The 12,969-nt window shown below is 51.0% G+C and overlaps 5 protein-coding genes across 5 annotated transcripts; 2 read left to right on the top strand and 3 right to left on the bottom strand.

Annotated features, from left to right (window-relative positions):
* The first annotated feature begins 831 nt into the window (after window positions 1-831).
* On the top strand, window positions 832-2,818 carry F4807DRAFT_94502 (uncharacterized protein). The gene is made up of 2 exons (XM_048003684.1): window positions 832-2,021; window positions 2,135-2,818. The coding sequence occupies exons 1-2, from the start codon at window positions 1,214-1,216 to the stop codon at window positions 2,407-2,409; spliced, it is 1,083 nt and encodes a 360-aa protein (XP_047853993.1). The 5' UTR covers window positions 832-1,213; the 3' UTR covers window positions 2,410-2,818.
* A 1,940-nt stretch (window positions 2,819-4,758) lies between these two features.
* On the bottom strand, window positions 4,759-5,690 carry F4807DRAFT_460685 (uncharacterized protein; the record flags this gene model as incomplete). The annotated part of the gene is made up of 2 exons (XM_048001558.1): window positions 4,759-5,263; window positions 5,419-5,690. 2 exons carry the CDS (start codon window positions 5,688-5,690, stop codon window positions 4,759-4,761), a joined length of 777 nt encoding a protein of 258 aa, XP_047853992.1.
* A 283-nt stretch (window positions 5,691-5,973) lies between these two features.
* F4807DRAFT_426803 (nuclear pore protein 84/107) lies at window positions 5,974-9,580 on the bottom strand. The gene is made up of 4 exons (XM_047998102.1): window positions 7,124-9,580; window positions 6,791-7,061; window positions 6,624-6,736; window positions 5,974-6,566 (listed from the first exon to the last, which is right to left on the bottom strand). The coding sequence occupies exons 1-4, from the start codon at window positions 9,294-9,296 to the stop codon at window positions 6,235-6,237; spliced, it is 2,889 nt and encodes a 962-aa protein (XP_047853991.1). The 5' UTR covers window positions 9,297-9,580; the 3' UTR covers window positions 5,974-6,234.
* Window positions 9,581-9,753: 173 nt separating this feature from the next.
* Window positions 9,754-10,775, bottom strand: F4807DRAFT_426801 (DUF1903-domain-containing protein). The gene is made up of 4 exons (XM_047998101.1): window positions 10,474-10,775; window positions 10,375-10,422; window positions 10,283-10,295; window positions 9,754-10,236 (listed from the first exon to the last, which is right to left on the bottom strand). Exons 1-4 carry the CDS (start codon window positions 10,474-10,476, stop codon window positions 10,058-10,060), a joined length of 243 nt encoding a protein of 80 aa, XP_047853990.1. The 5' UTR covers window positions 10,477-10,775; the 3' UTR covers window positions 9,754-10,057.
* A 1,036-nt stretch (window positions 10,776-11,811) lies between these two features.
* On the top strand, window positions 11,812-12,225 carry F4807DRAFT_460683 (ubiquitin-like protein; the record flags this gene model as incomplete). The annotated part of the gene is made up of 2 exons (XM_048001557.1): window positions 11,812-12,054; window positions 12,157-12,225. 2 exons carry the CDS (start codon window positions 11,812-11,814, stop codon window positions 12,223-12,225), a joined length of 312 nt encoding a protein of 103 aa, XP_047853989.1.
* Between the last annotated feature and the right edge of the window lie 744 nt (window positions 12,226-12,969).

Raw genomic sequence — 12,969 nt, 5'->3', positions numbered from 1 at the left:
GCGTGCGGCGTGGTTGTGTGGCGTTTTATATTTTACGCAAACCAAATGTTTGCCGGGGGTGGTCAGTTTACCCACTCATTTTTCCGGGGGGGGGGGGGGGGGGCCCCCCCCCCCCCCCCCCCCCCGCCATCACTGACGTCTCTTACTGCGAGGGTACTTGTGAGCTACATGGTTCAGCATGGTCCAACATCCAAAACGACGGCCAAAACGGCGAAAGCTGTTAGGAGTTCGGCTGACCATGCGTGTCCCTGCCACGTACCATCATCATCGCCGCCAAGACGTCGAGCATTCCCTTTTCTGCCATGAGAGTCGTCACTTGGGGAGAAAAGAACCATCCGATCTCTCTCATTCTATCTCGTTCCTCTCCCCGCCTGATCCTCCTCATCTACAGACCCTCTATTTACGCTGCCTACCTATATGCGTGAAATACGGTAGCCTTCTTTTATAGCACGACTACACCAGTAAGGTTGGGTTAGGTGTCTACTTTGCCGAATTTGGTAGCCAACCAGTCATTGCGACGGGAAGAGTCGGTGGAGCTTATACTCGTCTCTATTATTACCATTATCTAAACCGCTCTCTACTAACTTAGGTTTCTTTTTTATTCTTCGACTCCTTTTTTTTGTCATCCTTTTCCACTTATTACTAGCCCCGCGCTGGAAGTTGAGGCCTTAAAGCCGAACCCGAACAAACAAAACACAGCTTTCGCTTCGCTCTTCACCTGCGACTCGAAAGCTCTATTTTTAGTTTCCTTCTCACCGATCTACGTCTAACTGCCGATGTCTGCTTCATATAAGGCGTAGTGGCGGTAGCCAAGAAAAGGAGCATACATTAACGTTGCTGCTGGGGCCGCTGCCACTCGAGATTTACCCAGCATATTCATCCGTCCCTTGACATTCTTCCCGAGACAGCTCCATCTTAACAGCTTCTACCCCCGCAGCGCGGCTGCGTGTGTTGCCTGCCTGTGTGCGGCGCGTGTTCAGGGAGGATTGGCTCGTCATTGTCCATCCTCTTTGCGCCAGACGCGCGCTCGTTGCCACTTACCCCCTTCCCCCCTTCTCAAACCTGTGCTCATACCATCCAGCCAATCTCTATTGGCTTTCCATGCGCCTGTAGCGGTTTTTTGCGGTTCCCCGTACGCAAGACGCAACTCAACTCGCCTCGCAAGGTAACCCACACCGAGAAAAGCGGGCGCGATATAAATATATATACGCAAATGGCCATGGATCCCACACCGAGCGATTCCGGGCCCGGGCCCCTCCGGATAACCGAACCAGCGCCTAGCGATTTCGCCACCGGCACCCATCCGCCGGATACAGGCGTGGTAGACTCGCCGATATCGCCGGCGTCGCCTAACGCGCTCGCGCGCTTCGAATTCGAGGCCGGGCGCGGGAACGAGGGGTCCAAGATCCTGATGGTGGAGTGGGACCCGGCGCCGACGGGCGAGGACGGCTGGGCCGTGACGTGGGAGGGCAAGACGATGACGTTCCCGGTCAGCGAGAAGGTGGAGGACGAGGACGAGAGCGTCGAGGAGCGGGTCGAGGCCGGCATCCAGCAGCGCAGGCAGCGCGTCTACTTCCTGCTGCCCTCGGACGTCGCGGTGCCGCCGGCCGTCGCCATCTCGCACGCCGGCTCGGGCCGCGCGCTGACGGCGAAGTCGATGCCAGCGATCTTCGCTCCGGGCCTCGGCGTGGGTTCGCGCGATGCCGGGCGCAGGGGCGTCCTGCACACCGTGTGGGCGCGGCTCAGGGCCGCGCAGCTGCAGGACGAGATCCGCGCCGAGCTCAGGGACAATAGCGAGAGCGTCGGCTTGGAGATGGCGGTCCAGGAACGCCTTTGGATCATCGACCACTTCGGCCTCGACGACCTGCGACTCCAGGAGGCGAGCGCCGTCGCCGCCGGCGCGGTTCCCGTGTCGCCCCTGCCGCCCGCGAGCCCGAGGTCTCCGGTAGCAGGGAGGCTGGGGGAGAAGTTGAGGGGGTTGAAGTTGGCGACTTCGCCGTCGGATTTGGTTAATCCTATAGGTAATATTCCCGGTTTTCCTTCTATGTTTGGTCCCCATTGTTTGGTTCCATGTGGTTTGGAAAGGTTCAACCTTGGGTCCGGCCTTATTGATAGGTACTTACCATGCCCCCAGACACCCACCCCTCACAACAGAAACCGCATCTGCCGGGACCTGGTCGTCCTTCCCCGCCTAATAGGAGAGGGGACGAGGTGACGCCGCCGAGAACGGGCGCGGATCCAGGGGCCGGCGTGGCATCCCTCGACGCCGTGCTTGGCGGGAATGCGCAGGTCGCGGCAGCGCCGCCCGCAACGCAGAGTAAGGAGACGGAAGACGAGTTATTCGCGCTGCCGATGAGCCCGCGGAGCCCAGATATGAAGACCAAGAGCCCCTTCGGACTCCTAAGGTAGGACGTGGGGGGGGGGGGGGAAAGAAAAGCCCTATAGTTACAGGGTTCTAGAAATAGCGAAAAATCTGGAGAAAAGATTTTATAGGTATGCTACGTAATAACCCCGGAGACTAGAACCCGGGGAACGGATGAAAAAAACTGGGATGGGGGCATGGAGTGTGGAGAAGAGAGGCGTGCTAGAGTACTATGTAGCAGTACGTAGCAGACCGAAGTATAATGAATATGGAGCAGGGTGGGACGAAATAAGTGGAGGGAAAGGGTCTCGGAAAAGGGGGCCGGTATCTGGGCAAGTCTGGGGCGGCTGGGGGAAAGGTAACGTCGGCCGGTGAACTAAAAAGGGCAAAAATCGCAACGGCCACGCGAGAAAAATGTGGACGCGTCTATCTAAAGCAACGTCGGGGTATAGCGGATATAGCGTAGTGCGAGGGAACGAGCAAACCTCGGTAGGAGGAAAAGAGTTGAAAGGAAAGGGTCGGCGATATTAGCCAGCAAAGCGCCCATATTTCGTCACCGCCAGAGCAGAGTAGAGAGAGAACCACTTAGCTCCGGCGCTCTTGCGTGTGTGATGACGAACCACTTACTAGGATATATGGAAGATCTGTATGCACCTAATTATGATATCTAATGATCAACTATACTAGTAAAGAAGAGCGAGAGAAGTGAGTAAGAACATTTGAGTGAGACGTATGGCAAGACATTGCGCGAGGGATATATGTTGTTATCCCAACAAGCCGCATCGAATCCCCTTGGCTTCCTCTTTAAGAAGACTATGACCATAAGGAAACAGAAACAAGGCTATCGGCGAAGATATACGACGTATGAGCGCCAATATCGAATCCTTCAGATATCTACGCCGCCCTAACGCATTGCAATCTCTACCTCAGACATGCAGGCAGACAGCAAACAAGCAAGCAAGCAAGCAAAGCACAAGTCATAGAAACATCGTATCAAGTTATCAGACATCGGTATTGATACGACCCTCGCACGGATGACGGATGGAGAATGGGGCCTCTATCGTGACCGCAACTACGTACGTCGTATGTACGGTATAGATAACCATACCGACGGAGTACCCGAGTGTCCCATCCCCCATCCCGCATTCCGATTCGTTTCGACTCCAGACCCGCGCTACTTCCTAGGCTAGGCACTCACTCCGCCGATTAGAAAACTATCGTGGGAACTCCGCCCTTAACCGTTCGCGGTAACTCCGCACAATAGGACCCTCGTCCTCACATAGCTTTCTTATTTCTTTATTTTTATTATTATCAAGTAAACGAATAAGAAGGGGGAAAACACTTCAAATCGCGGGGTTACGAGAAAGGTATGTAGCACGTTAAGAATACCTAGCTAGGAATGTCTTTGCTTGGGGTTTGTTTCGTTCGAAAAGGTTGTGGATGTCACATGCTGTAACCCGTATCCGCCTTGGTCTTCGGTCCGATTTGGGGGCCACCACACACAACCATTCCCCTCCCCCTCCCCCGTCGACGCAATTGCTGTCGTAAGGCAAAGGGAAAAAACTTGAAACAGGAAATTCGCGCGCGGCCGGTATCTAGTTGTGATTCGTCGCCGCCACCCGTCTATCTGCCTGCCTAAATTTGACCGCTCCGCGTACGTCCACGTTCGACGCCGGGATCCATAAGCCGCCGCCGGAGCACCACCGGCGACGAGACGTCGGTTACAGACCGCCCCATGCCTCTTATAGTATGCGTCGCGAATTTATTAGATAGTAGATAGGCTTTTAGGTTAGAGTCGGCGGTGAAGGTGATTTAACTGAAACTTGGACATAATTCCTGTCTTGGTGGTTTTTTTCTCACAACTAGGAGTAGGATTTAGATGTTAGACGTATGAAAATCCTGTTCTTCCTACTAAGCGCCTAGTACCACTGATCGGTCCCGTAGATGTCTCAATCCTTTCTCATGCTCTTCCCGTAGTCTTCGATAACTAGCCGGGCCCGACTATCTATTTCGACCGCGGACCGATTCCTTCGCGATAGGCCTGAAGATTCGAATGGATTCATGTAGTATAGGTACATAACGTCTTGACTTCATTGACCTAAAACCCACGACGATGGCGCAGCAGTCAAAGATATGGTATCGCCTCGTGATTCTTCATGGCATGCGGACTGTTTCTTTCGGGAGTAGATGCAGCCGTCGACATTGCTGACCGCCGCAACCTTGGTGCACGTGTTCCGAAATTCCCAAGCCCATCCTAATCGGCTGATAACCCGCAATCGTAGCGCCCAGGTATTCACCACGAGGACGTAGACTAAACGTTGCCATTCCTTTCCCTTCCCTCCTTTTCTAGAAGTCGTCGAGCCAGCACCGGCACACCAAACCATACCACACCCCAATCACCGCCACCCCCCAACACGATGCTCATTCCAGCGCTCCCTTCTCTCCTGCCTCAAATAAAGCACCTTCTTCGCATCCCTATACCGCCTAACCCAATCCAAAACCTCCCTCTCCGACGCCCGCTCCCCATCCCCCCCTCCTCCCTCCAAAAAACTCTCCTCAAGCGCACCGCAAACAGCCTCCTGCTCGGCCAAGCTCTGCCCGAGCCTAGCGTACAGCGCGCCCGGCGAGAACGGCGCGAGCGCGGCGTCCATCTCGGCCTGCTTGGCGCGCCACTGGCGCTCGAGCGCGTGCGCGCCGAGGAGCTGGGCCTGGGCCTGCGCGCGCTGCGCGCCGAGCCGTGCCTCCAGGTCCGTCAGGTGCGCCGCGAGCCCGACGTTCTCCGCCAGCGCGGACAGCAGCGCGTCGCGCGTCTGCGCGAGCGAGGGGTGTTGCGTTGAGGGCGCGTACGTCAGCGCCTCGAGGGTTGGGCGGGATGAGAGGATTTCGGTTAGGTCTTGTTTCCTGTTAGGGGGTGTGTGGTGTTAGTGGAAGTTATATGGTGTACGGTGTATGGTATATGTATGGATAGGTAGGTAGGTAGGTGGGTAGAGTAGAGTAGATATGTATGAGGAAGTGAGAAGAATGGTGAATAGCGAGTAGCATTAGAAGACACGTACGACTTGTCCTCCAGGATCTTGGGCAGCCACTGGTCGCCAGGGTCCGGTATGCTCTCGTGTTCGCCGCCCGCTATCGGGGCCGGGATCAGGCCCGATGCGTCCGTGGTAGCTGGCAATTTGCCCTTCCCCTGCGCATCCCTCGCGAAGGCATCATCTGGTACCGGCGGCGGCGGCCGAGGGGAGTTGGAAGCGGAGGGCGTGCCTAGGCGGCTGGCGTCGTGGCTGCTGGGTTTCGGCGGAGGTATCGGAGGCGGTGGGGTTGGCGTGTACATATCTCCTTATCCGTAGATTAGGTATAGGAATGTTTTCGGTATGGTAACAAGACTGCGCTTGCGTTGACGAAGGTGATGTTAACTGTGTTAAATATGTTTAAGCTTTCCAAGATGTTGAATCAAGAGGTCCGAGGTAGCAAGACTGTCGCTCGCTTATCTTATCGTCCGATCGCAACTACGTAATGGTCAGGGGTAGGCCCCCTTTTCATACCTACTACATCACATAATACAATCAACGTAAATAAAATGATTTTATTCAATTCGTAGCTCACAAAACATATAAGCTGGATATAAAGCATAGAAGCAGGGAGGTTCATAAGATGCATTTTATAAACGTGGACAATTGTAGGAATTACACACTGATTCATATTCAGGTTCGTCATGCTACACTACGGGCATTTAGTATACCCCGAAGAACGCCCTCATTTTTGATGGTCATCATCACATCCTCAAAGCCAACCAACGCCGTTAAGCCAGACTTTACCCCCGAAATGCAAGTGCAAAATAGAGCCGTTGATCTTCATCTCAGACCGTATAGGCCATCTCACTTCTTGACTGACCACAGCTCTCGTGTCCATCCGTGTTCGCGCATCATTCTCTTGCTGTTCATGCCACTGGGCCCCTTCTTGTCGTTGCTGCTTACCGCAAGTGCTTTGCTGCAACTCGCAAAACCCTCCACAAGCTCCTTCATTCGCCCGGCCTTCATGATTACCGCTTGCACGTCCGCATCCTTCTTCGCGATCACCGAAGCAAGTTCCATGCATTCTAACAAGTTGTCGCGCGTTAATGCCGTCCCCGCAAAATGCAACACGCTCACGTATCCTATGACCGTCTCGGGAAGATACGCATCTCGAAGGTAGGTGAAGTCTTCGTCTTCTAATTCAGCTAGTAAGTAAAAATCGTTACCTAGGTAGTCAAGTTCTTGTAACTTACCTTCGATACTCTCCATTAGCCAGTTGTTCAGTATCGGCTGCATGAGGCTCTTAATGGTCTTCAGTTCGTGACCTATGTGAGACCAGAAGTCCCTGCCTACTCTCTCAGCTGGGCTGCGTTTGGAGGTTAGCTTTGTGCTATGCTGATGGGCTGCACGGGTGACTTGCTCTTGGACCAATAATTGACTCGAAGCAATGGTTTCCATCAGGTCCAGAGCTCTAGTTAAACATTCCATCTCGAAATAGTTTTGGGCCGCAGCAATCTCCTCCGGGCTGAGACCGTTGTCCTCTAACGAGCCAGTTGCGGCGCTTGCTCGGACTTCCTCGAACCATGACACATCTGAATCGTCCGAGTATATAATACCTGCCTTCCTCTTAAATATTTCGGAGCAACGAACTCGGTCAGCCAAGGCACGTGCTGCATGGAGATTGAATTGCACTGGTATAATGTTAGCACTGGGTAAATGCATTTTGTTAAGTGATAGAAATGGGGTGACTTACTGAGAAAGCGTTTGTAGATGGCAGTACCATATCGGAAAGTTTCGTACCAAAGACCATCAACAAGAAGGAACCATTCCAACGACTGGATGAGATGTTCATCCACATCATCAAGATTCTCCGGGGGTTCACCAAGAAAGTCTGGCTTCAGAGGACGTCCATACTTGAGCGAGGGTGGTTCGTTGGAGAACATGGTGAATCTACCAAACGGCGGAGGGCGCTCTGCCGGTAAGGGATGCTGCTGAAGAATAGATCGAGGCTGGAATTGGACAAATTCGGCAATATCCATACCAAGCTTTTCCATAAGTCTCAATAAAATCTCTCGTTCCGGTTGATCAGTAACGCCGGTGACATTTCGGCTGAGCGTGAAGAAAGCCCTGTCTCCTTGCATATGACTGCAGTACAGAGGCATTATGTCCGTCAAACCTGTTAGCCTCAGAGTAGTCACGTACGCAGAGAGAACATTTTCCTGCACTTTGTGACGTTCGGAAAGCTCCGCGTGCAGACCACCCTCTAGCTGCTCGAGATTTGACAAAATCAGATACACGTGGACCAAAACGCGCAGACTACTGTGGTCTGTCGGTTGGACATATTTGGTATCGTCTATGTCTTGATCATCGGAATTATAACGCGGTATTAATGCCGATACGCCCTCCTTATTCGCCAACTTGGAAAGCGCAAGACCGAGTTCATAGGTGTACTGATCTAGGTTATCGGAAAGAATAGCTGCTTGAAGGGTCTTCACAGGCGTTTTCGCCTCTTTGGAAGTCTTATCGTTCGTCTCCAAGGATTTGACAAGACGTTCTCCGACGGAACCAGCATCGCCATGAAATTGAACAGCGTTGAAAGCGGCCGGAAAGCTTTGGGTAATGGCAGCAGTCGCGTCTGGCGGAGATCGTTTCATCAGGTAAGCGTCAAACTGCGTTCGCAGCAACGCATTGTAGTGGGCATAGACAAAATCGTCCCAATCTTCGCAGATTTTCTCGACACTTTGTATATCACCCGAAAGGATACCGTAGACAGCGCGCTCGAAGTCGTCGGTACCGCCCTGTCGTGCTAAGGCGAAACAAGTGCGTCGCCAGAGAAGCATTGAGAGCGGATCACAGCCAAAACGAATATCACTTTCTTCCTTGGACAAGGGCATAGCTGACATGCTAACCGCTCTCCAGACCTCAGTCCTCTCGACACACCAGTCTCGAATCTCAGCGATGCTTCGCCCTCGTCGTAGCAGTTCGTAGCATCCGACCCAAATGGCTCGTTCAAAATATTCGTCTTGCGGCAGGAGTTTTCGATTCTGCCTCGTTGCTACATCAGGGTCAAGTTGGGTTACCAGGGGGTTCGGTCCGTTACGGAGCTTCTGAACGACGTCAGGAGCGTTAGGGTCCAGAGCTCCGGACCAGCCGTGGAGGTTCTTCTGCATCTTAATAGCAGATCGTGTATGGAGCCAACCGTATGCGATGATATCACCCCTCTCTGCCCGCTGTTGATAATCCCGTACCAATTCGTCGATATCCGTACGCGATTCATCTGCGCTGGCCTGTAAGCATTCCAAAACCGCCTTGCGCTCCTGCGCAGTAGAATCTGATTGGAGAAACTCTTCCCAGAGCTCGGAAGATGATTGGAATCTTGTTACGTCATGGCGCGTCGGTTTCAGTGAGGTCTTGTTCGAGTATCGCAACGGCAGGAGGCGACGCAGCAGGTCCCAAGTCTGGGCTTCCAACTCCCATCTCTTAAGTGACTCTGCTGAACCTGGAAATCCCGGCGAATTTTCCGCATCGTCTAATTCCATTGAATCTTGACTAGAAGCATAATGTGAATGACTCAGCCCAGTGCCAGCTCCCTTTCCTTGCGATTTGCGTATGGCGTGAACCTTCTTAGCCGCGTAGTGGTAGTAGGAATCAACTAGCTTAAAAATTTCTGCTCGTTGCTCAGCCGGAGACTTTCGCACTAACGAGAGTGAATCAAGGTCCCTGGCGAACTCTTCGGCATCTGTTGCGAATTCGTTCTCGGCTTGGGTATAGAAAGGCGTTGCTGTTGGAACGGGATGGTTAGTCTCCATGGGCTCTCCAAATTCAATTGATGGTATTAGTGGTGTTGTACTTTGCTCATCCACATCGAGAGGTGGCGATGGCGCGCCAAACTGTAGGCCAAACATGTTCGGTGGTCCTTGGGACATCGTCGTGTGAGGGAGGGTAAAGGTAGGAGGTGGTCTAGAATACGGTTATTAATTTTGGATGGGGAGCTGGCTGCTAACCAGCATCCTCCAAGTCGCTAAATATCGCAGTTCAACAGGTAGTCGCAGATTATCATCTATCGAGGGAGGTGATGGCTTGCGACGGACGTGATGGTTAGTAGTGTTGTAGTATTATTGGTGTTTTGTTAAGAAAAAGAATGGAGCTTTTGAAGCTCTGAACCTGGAAGAGAATCTTGACGCGGTTAAGGCGTGTCTGTAGCGCTTGCTGAACCGAATTAGAATTAGGTTGGCGGGTGAGCAGGTACGTACCTGATTAAGGTGACTGTTGGATCCGGGACCTAACCTTAAAATTGGGCTAATCAGAAAAAAGGCATCAGCCTCATAAAACCAGCCTCAGTGGCTATAGTGGGACAGTACAAAGGCAAGAGTTTCTGTCTAAAAATTTTCTATTTTTTTCTTCTTCTGTTCTCTCCATAATGTCATCGGCATTCATATTAGAGTCTCGGGATAAGCCAACCATTGCTTTCAATGCTTATCCAGGTCCTTCAAGGGCCTCTTGCGCGCTCAATGATCGCCCAGAACGATTTCTACTCTTCGTAAATGTTGCCTAGCTTCCTGTCTAGGTTGACGCATATAAGGAGATGTCGAACATGCTACCTAGGTACCTTCAGGTATGCCAAACCACTCAATAATGATTTGTGATAGCATTTATATAAATTACACCCTTGTAAAACTATGGCTGTTTAACTCTCCATCTCGTCCTGTCTTTGCTTCAGTTTCAATCGAAGAAGGCTGGCCTTTGGACAACTGGCGCTCGTTGCATTATCTCCGTGCTTCCGATAGAAGGCATCGCAACATTCGTATAGGGCGTCGATAAAACCTGAGCACTTTGCTTCGTTGTAATTATTCTTTGTAAGGCAGTCTGTTCATGTTAGATGAGGCAGAGTACGAGTACCAAGTCTACGTACCTTGAATAGCACACTTTCAAGAGATCTGTATTAGCCGCGTGTACATCAAGTTTTGTTCAACTAAGTTTAATATAGGTATTTTCGAGACTCACGGCGCGAGGATGGCAAGGAGGCTTTGACTCAAGATCTTCTTCCAACCCCTATGCTCTTGTTAATTTAGAGTGTTGTTCATAGGAAGCAATCGAACATACCATTTTGTATTTTTGTATCACGTTGAATTTCCTCTTAAATCTTAGAGCTGATAGTCAACCCTTGGAAGCGCAACTAAATATCTATAGGCTGAAAGTCCAAATAGTCCGAAGTCTTTAGTGAGCTGTGATAAACTATTTAGGTGCGTTTCAGTTTTCAAATGGCCAAGAGATCCTCTCCCATCGATCTAATAAATATGACGTCGACAAAATGTCAACTAACTTCATAGGGTCTTACAATGTATGAATTCGGCTAGTCACATGCTATCTAGATAGATTCAATGAGATTCAAGATTAAGTTTCGTATAAATCTTTGCTACATCTCAAGCCGCTAGTTATAGTGAATACTTAGTAGATATCAGAGGATACGGCGCCTAGGTATTCATTCATTCATCAGCTGGAGGTGATCATTGCCAGCTGTGTAATGGTATGCAACTACATACAGGATACATGCATATGTATCCCTAAGAGTCTAGGCTAAAATACCAGGTACCTGTTTATCAAATTGACAAATTGTGACCTGGTAAGGCAAATGGATAGGACTAACCGGAGATAAGAGTTAATTACACGGCGTCTGTAGCAGGAGGACAAGATGATCATTCCAGCTCAGAAATCTCAAATCCACGCATCACTTATTACACATGAGCAGGTAGATTCACTGACGACAATGGGTTAATAAAAAGAAAGAAACCGTTGAAACGCCAGCATCATAGAAACAATTAACATGCTCTGCCTGGAATTAAGGTTGTGCTCTTACCAAAGAAACATAGATGTACATGGATAAGGCAAGTAAAGTATGACCCGCAGGAAGTATTTGTTGGTGTAAAAGTACCTGCCCCGCATCTAGCGTGGTTGCGGACGCTGTTTCCCACTTTGGAGGGCGCCTCACGTAGGGCCCGTAGCCTTCGCGTTGATTCTAAATCGATTCTAAACTTCACCACCGCAATCGCATCACTTTTCTAATTTCTCTTCTTCTAAGCCACATTTTGCCATCCTTTTCTTCCCACACTCCCAAAACGCTTGCCATAATCGCGCTGAACATACTTGGTCATTCATACCTCGACATATCCAGAGGCTTGCTCTAGTTATTAAGCGATCTTTATCCTCTGTCTACCCTGACTTGTGAGTATATAATCCCACCGCCGCCGTGCAATTCACACCAATAGAGGTCCCAACCTCTTGCCTCTTCCCACACGCTCGCAAGGCCCCCAAACTAACATATAACGCCCCTTTGGCGACCCCGACAAATAGGCAGCAAACCAAGCTTCTTGTCAAGACTACGAGACCACTAGAAAACCCTGCAACATTCCCAACACCTGCACGCAAACCCCCACGTCCAAGATGTCCGGAGAAAACGACAGCGGAAGCCCTGCGGCTGAGCGCCAGGATGCCCCCGCCGGCGGCAGCGAGCACCTCAACATTAAGGTGACCGACAACAACAACGAGGTCTTCTTCAAGATCAAGCGATCCACCAAGCTCGAGAAGCTGATGACAGCCTTCTGCGAGCGCCAAGGCAAGAGCGTCGAAGCCGTCCGTTTCCTGTTCGAGGGACAGCGAGTGCAGAAGAGCGATACGCCTGACTCGGTAAGTTGTTTACTTGTAGCTCTATACCGCACCATTGAAGCATCTCTAGCATCTCAGTAGAACTTTACCGTTGCTAACCACGATAATTTATCGTCTTCGTAGCTGGAGATGGCGGATGGCGACACCCTAGAAGTCCATCAGGAGCAGGTCGGAGGCGCGTGCCGCCGTTAACACCACCAGCCTCGTTCAGGGCTAGCAGAATCAGTGTCAACAACGACGTTGAATCGTACATGGATTCCGGACTTGGGGGAACGGAGTAGGGGTTCGTGATATACCTTGAGTGAAAATAGATGACGGTGGAAAAGCAACAAGGGCCCGTGGATGATCCCTCTCTCTCACACTTTCTCTTATCGTCTCGGGAACCTAAAAAACGAGGAAGTTCGTTCACAGGCCCTTCGTCGTCATTTCTCCTCTCCCTAACCCGAGGTAGGGGTTAAGGAGGCATCTGTCATCTAGATTCCTGCTTTTGCAAAATCTTTCAGAAGTAACTTTTTCATCCCATCAATCAAGAAACGGGGCGGCTGAATCTCAAACGAGAGAGAGCTCTGCCTTTATCATTGCCACAGCATAACTATTATATTATTGTATTTTTTTCCCGCATCGTCGGTTTCGTGCTACCTTACCAAGTCGTTAATAGCCCATTGATCGTTCCTGAGATTGTCTTTCATTATTACCTGCTCGTCCTATTAAAATTTACGGCCTCCTAAGGTGAGAGTGGGATAGGTCAAGTCGTTGCAATTCTACGCCTACCACATGTTCTATAATCCAAGGCGCTGACATTGGCACCGACTCATAGATAGTTCTATGGCTCTCCCTTCGGAATTTCACAAAACTCATTTATCAAATAGGCACAAATTCCATAGGTCTCACGTGTAGGCTGTGAGGCGAGATAGGAGATAGGGAGTACGTTGGATG

Source organism: Annulohypoxylon truncatum (genome assembly GCF_022578515.1).
Source record: "Annulohypoxylon truncatum strain CBS 140777 unplaced genomic scaffold F4807scaffold_17, whole genome shotgun sequence".
Classification (NCBI taxonomy): domain Eukaryota; kingdom Fungi; phylum Ascomycota; class Sordariomycetes; order Xylariales; family Hypoxylaceae; genus Annulohypoxylon; species Annulohypoxylon truncatum.
This window is presented reverse-complemented; position numbering and strand designations above follow the sequence as displayed.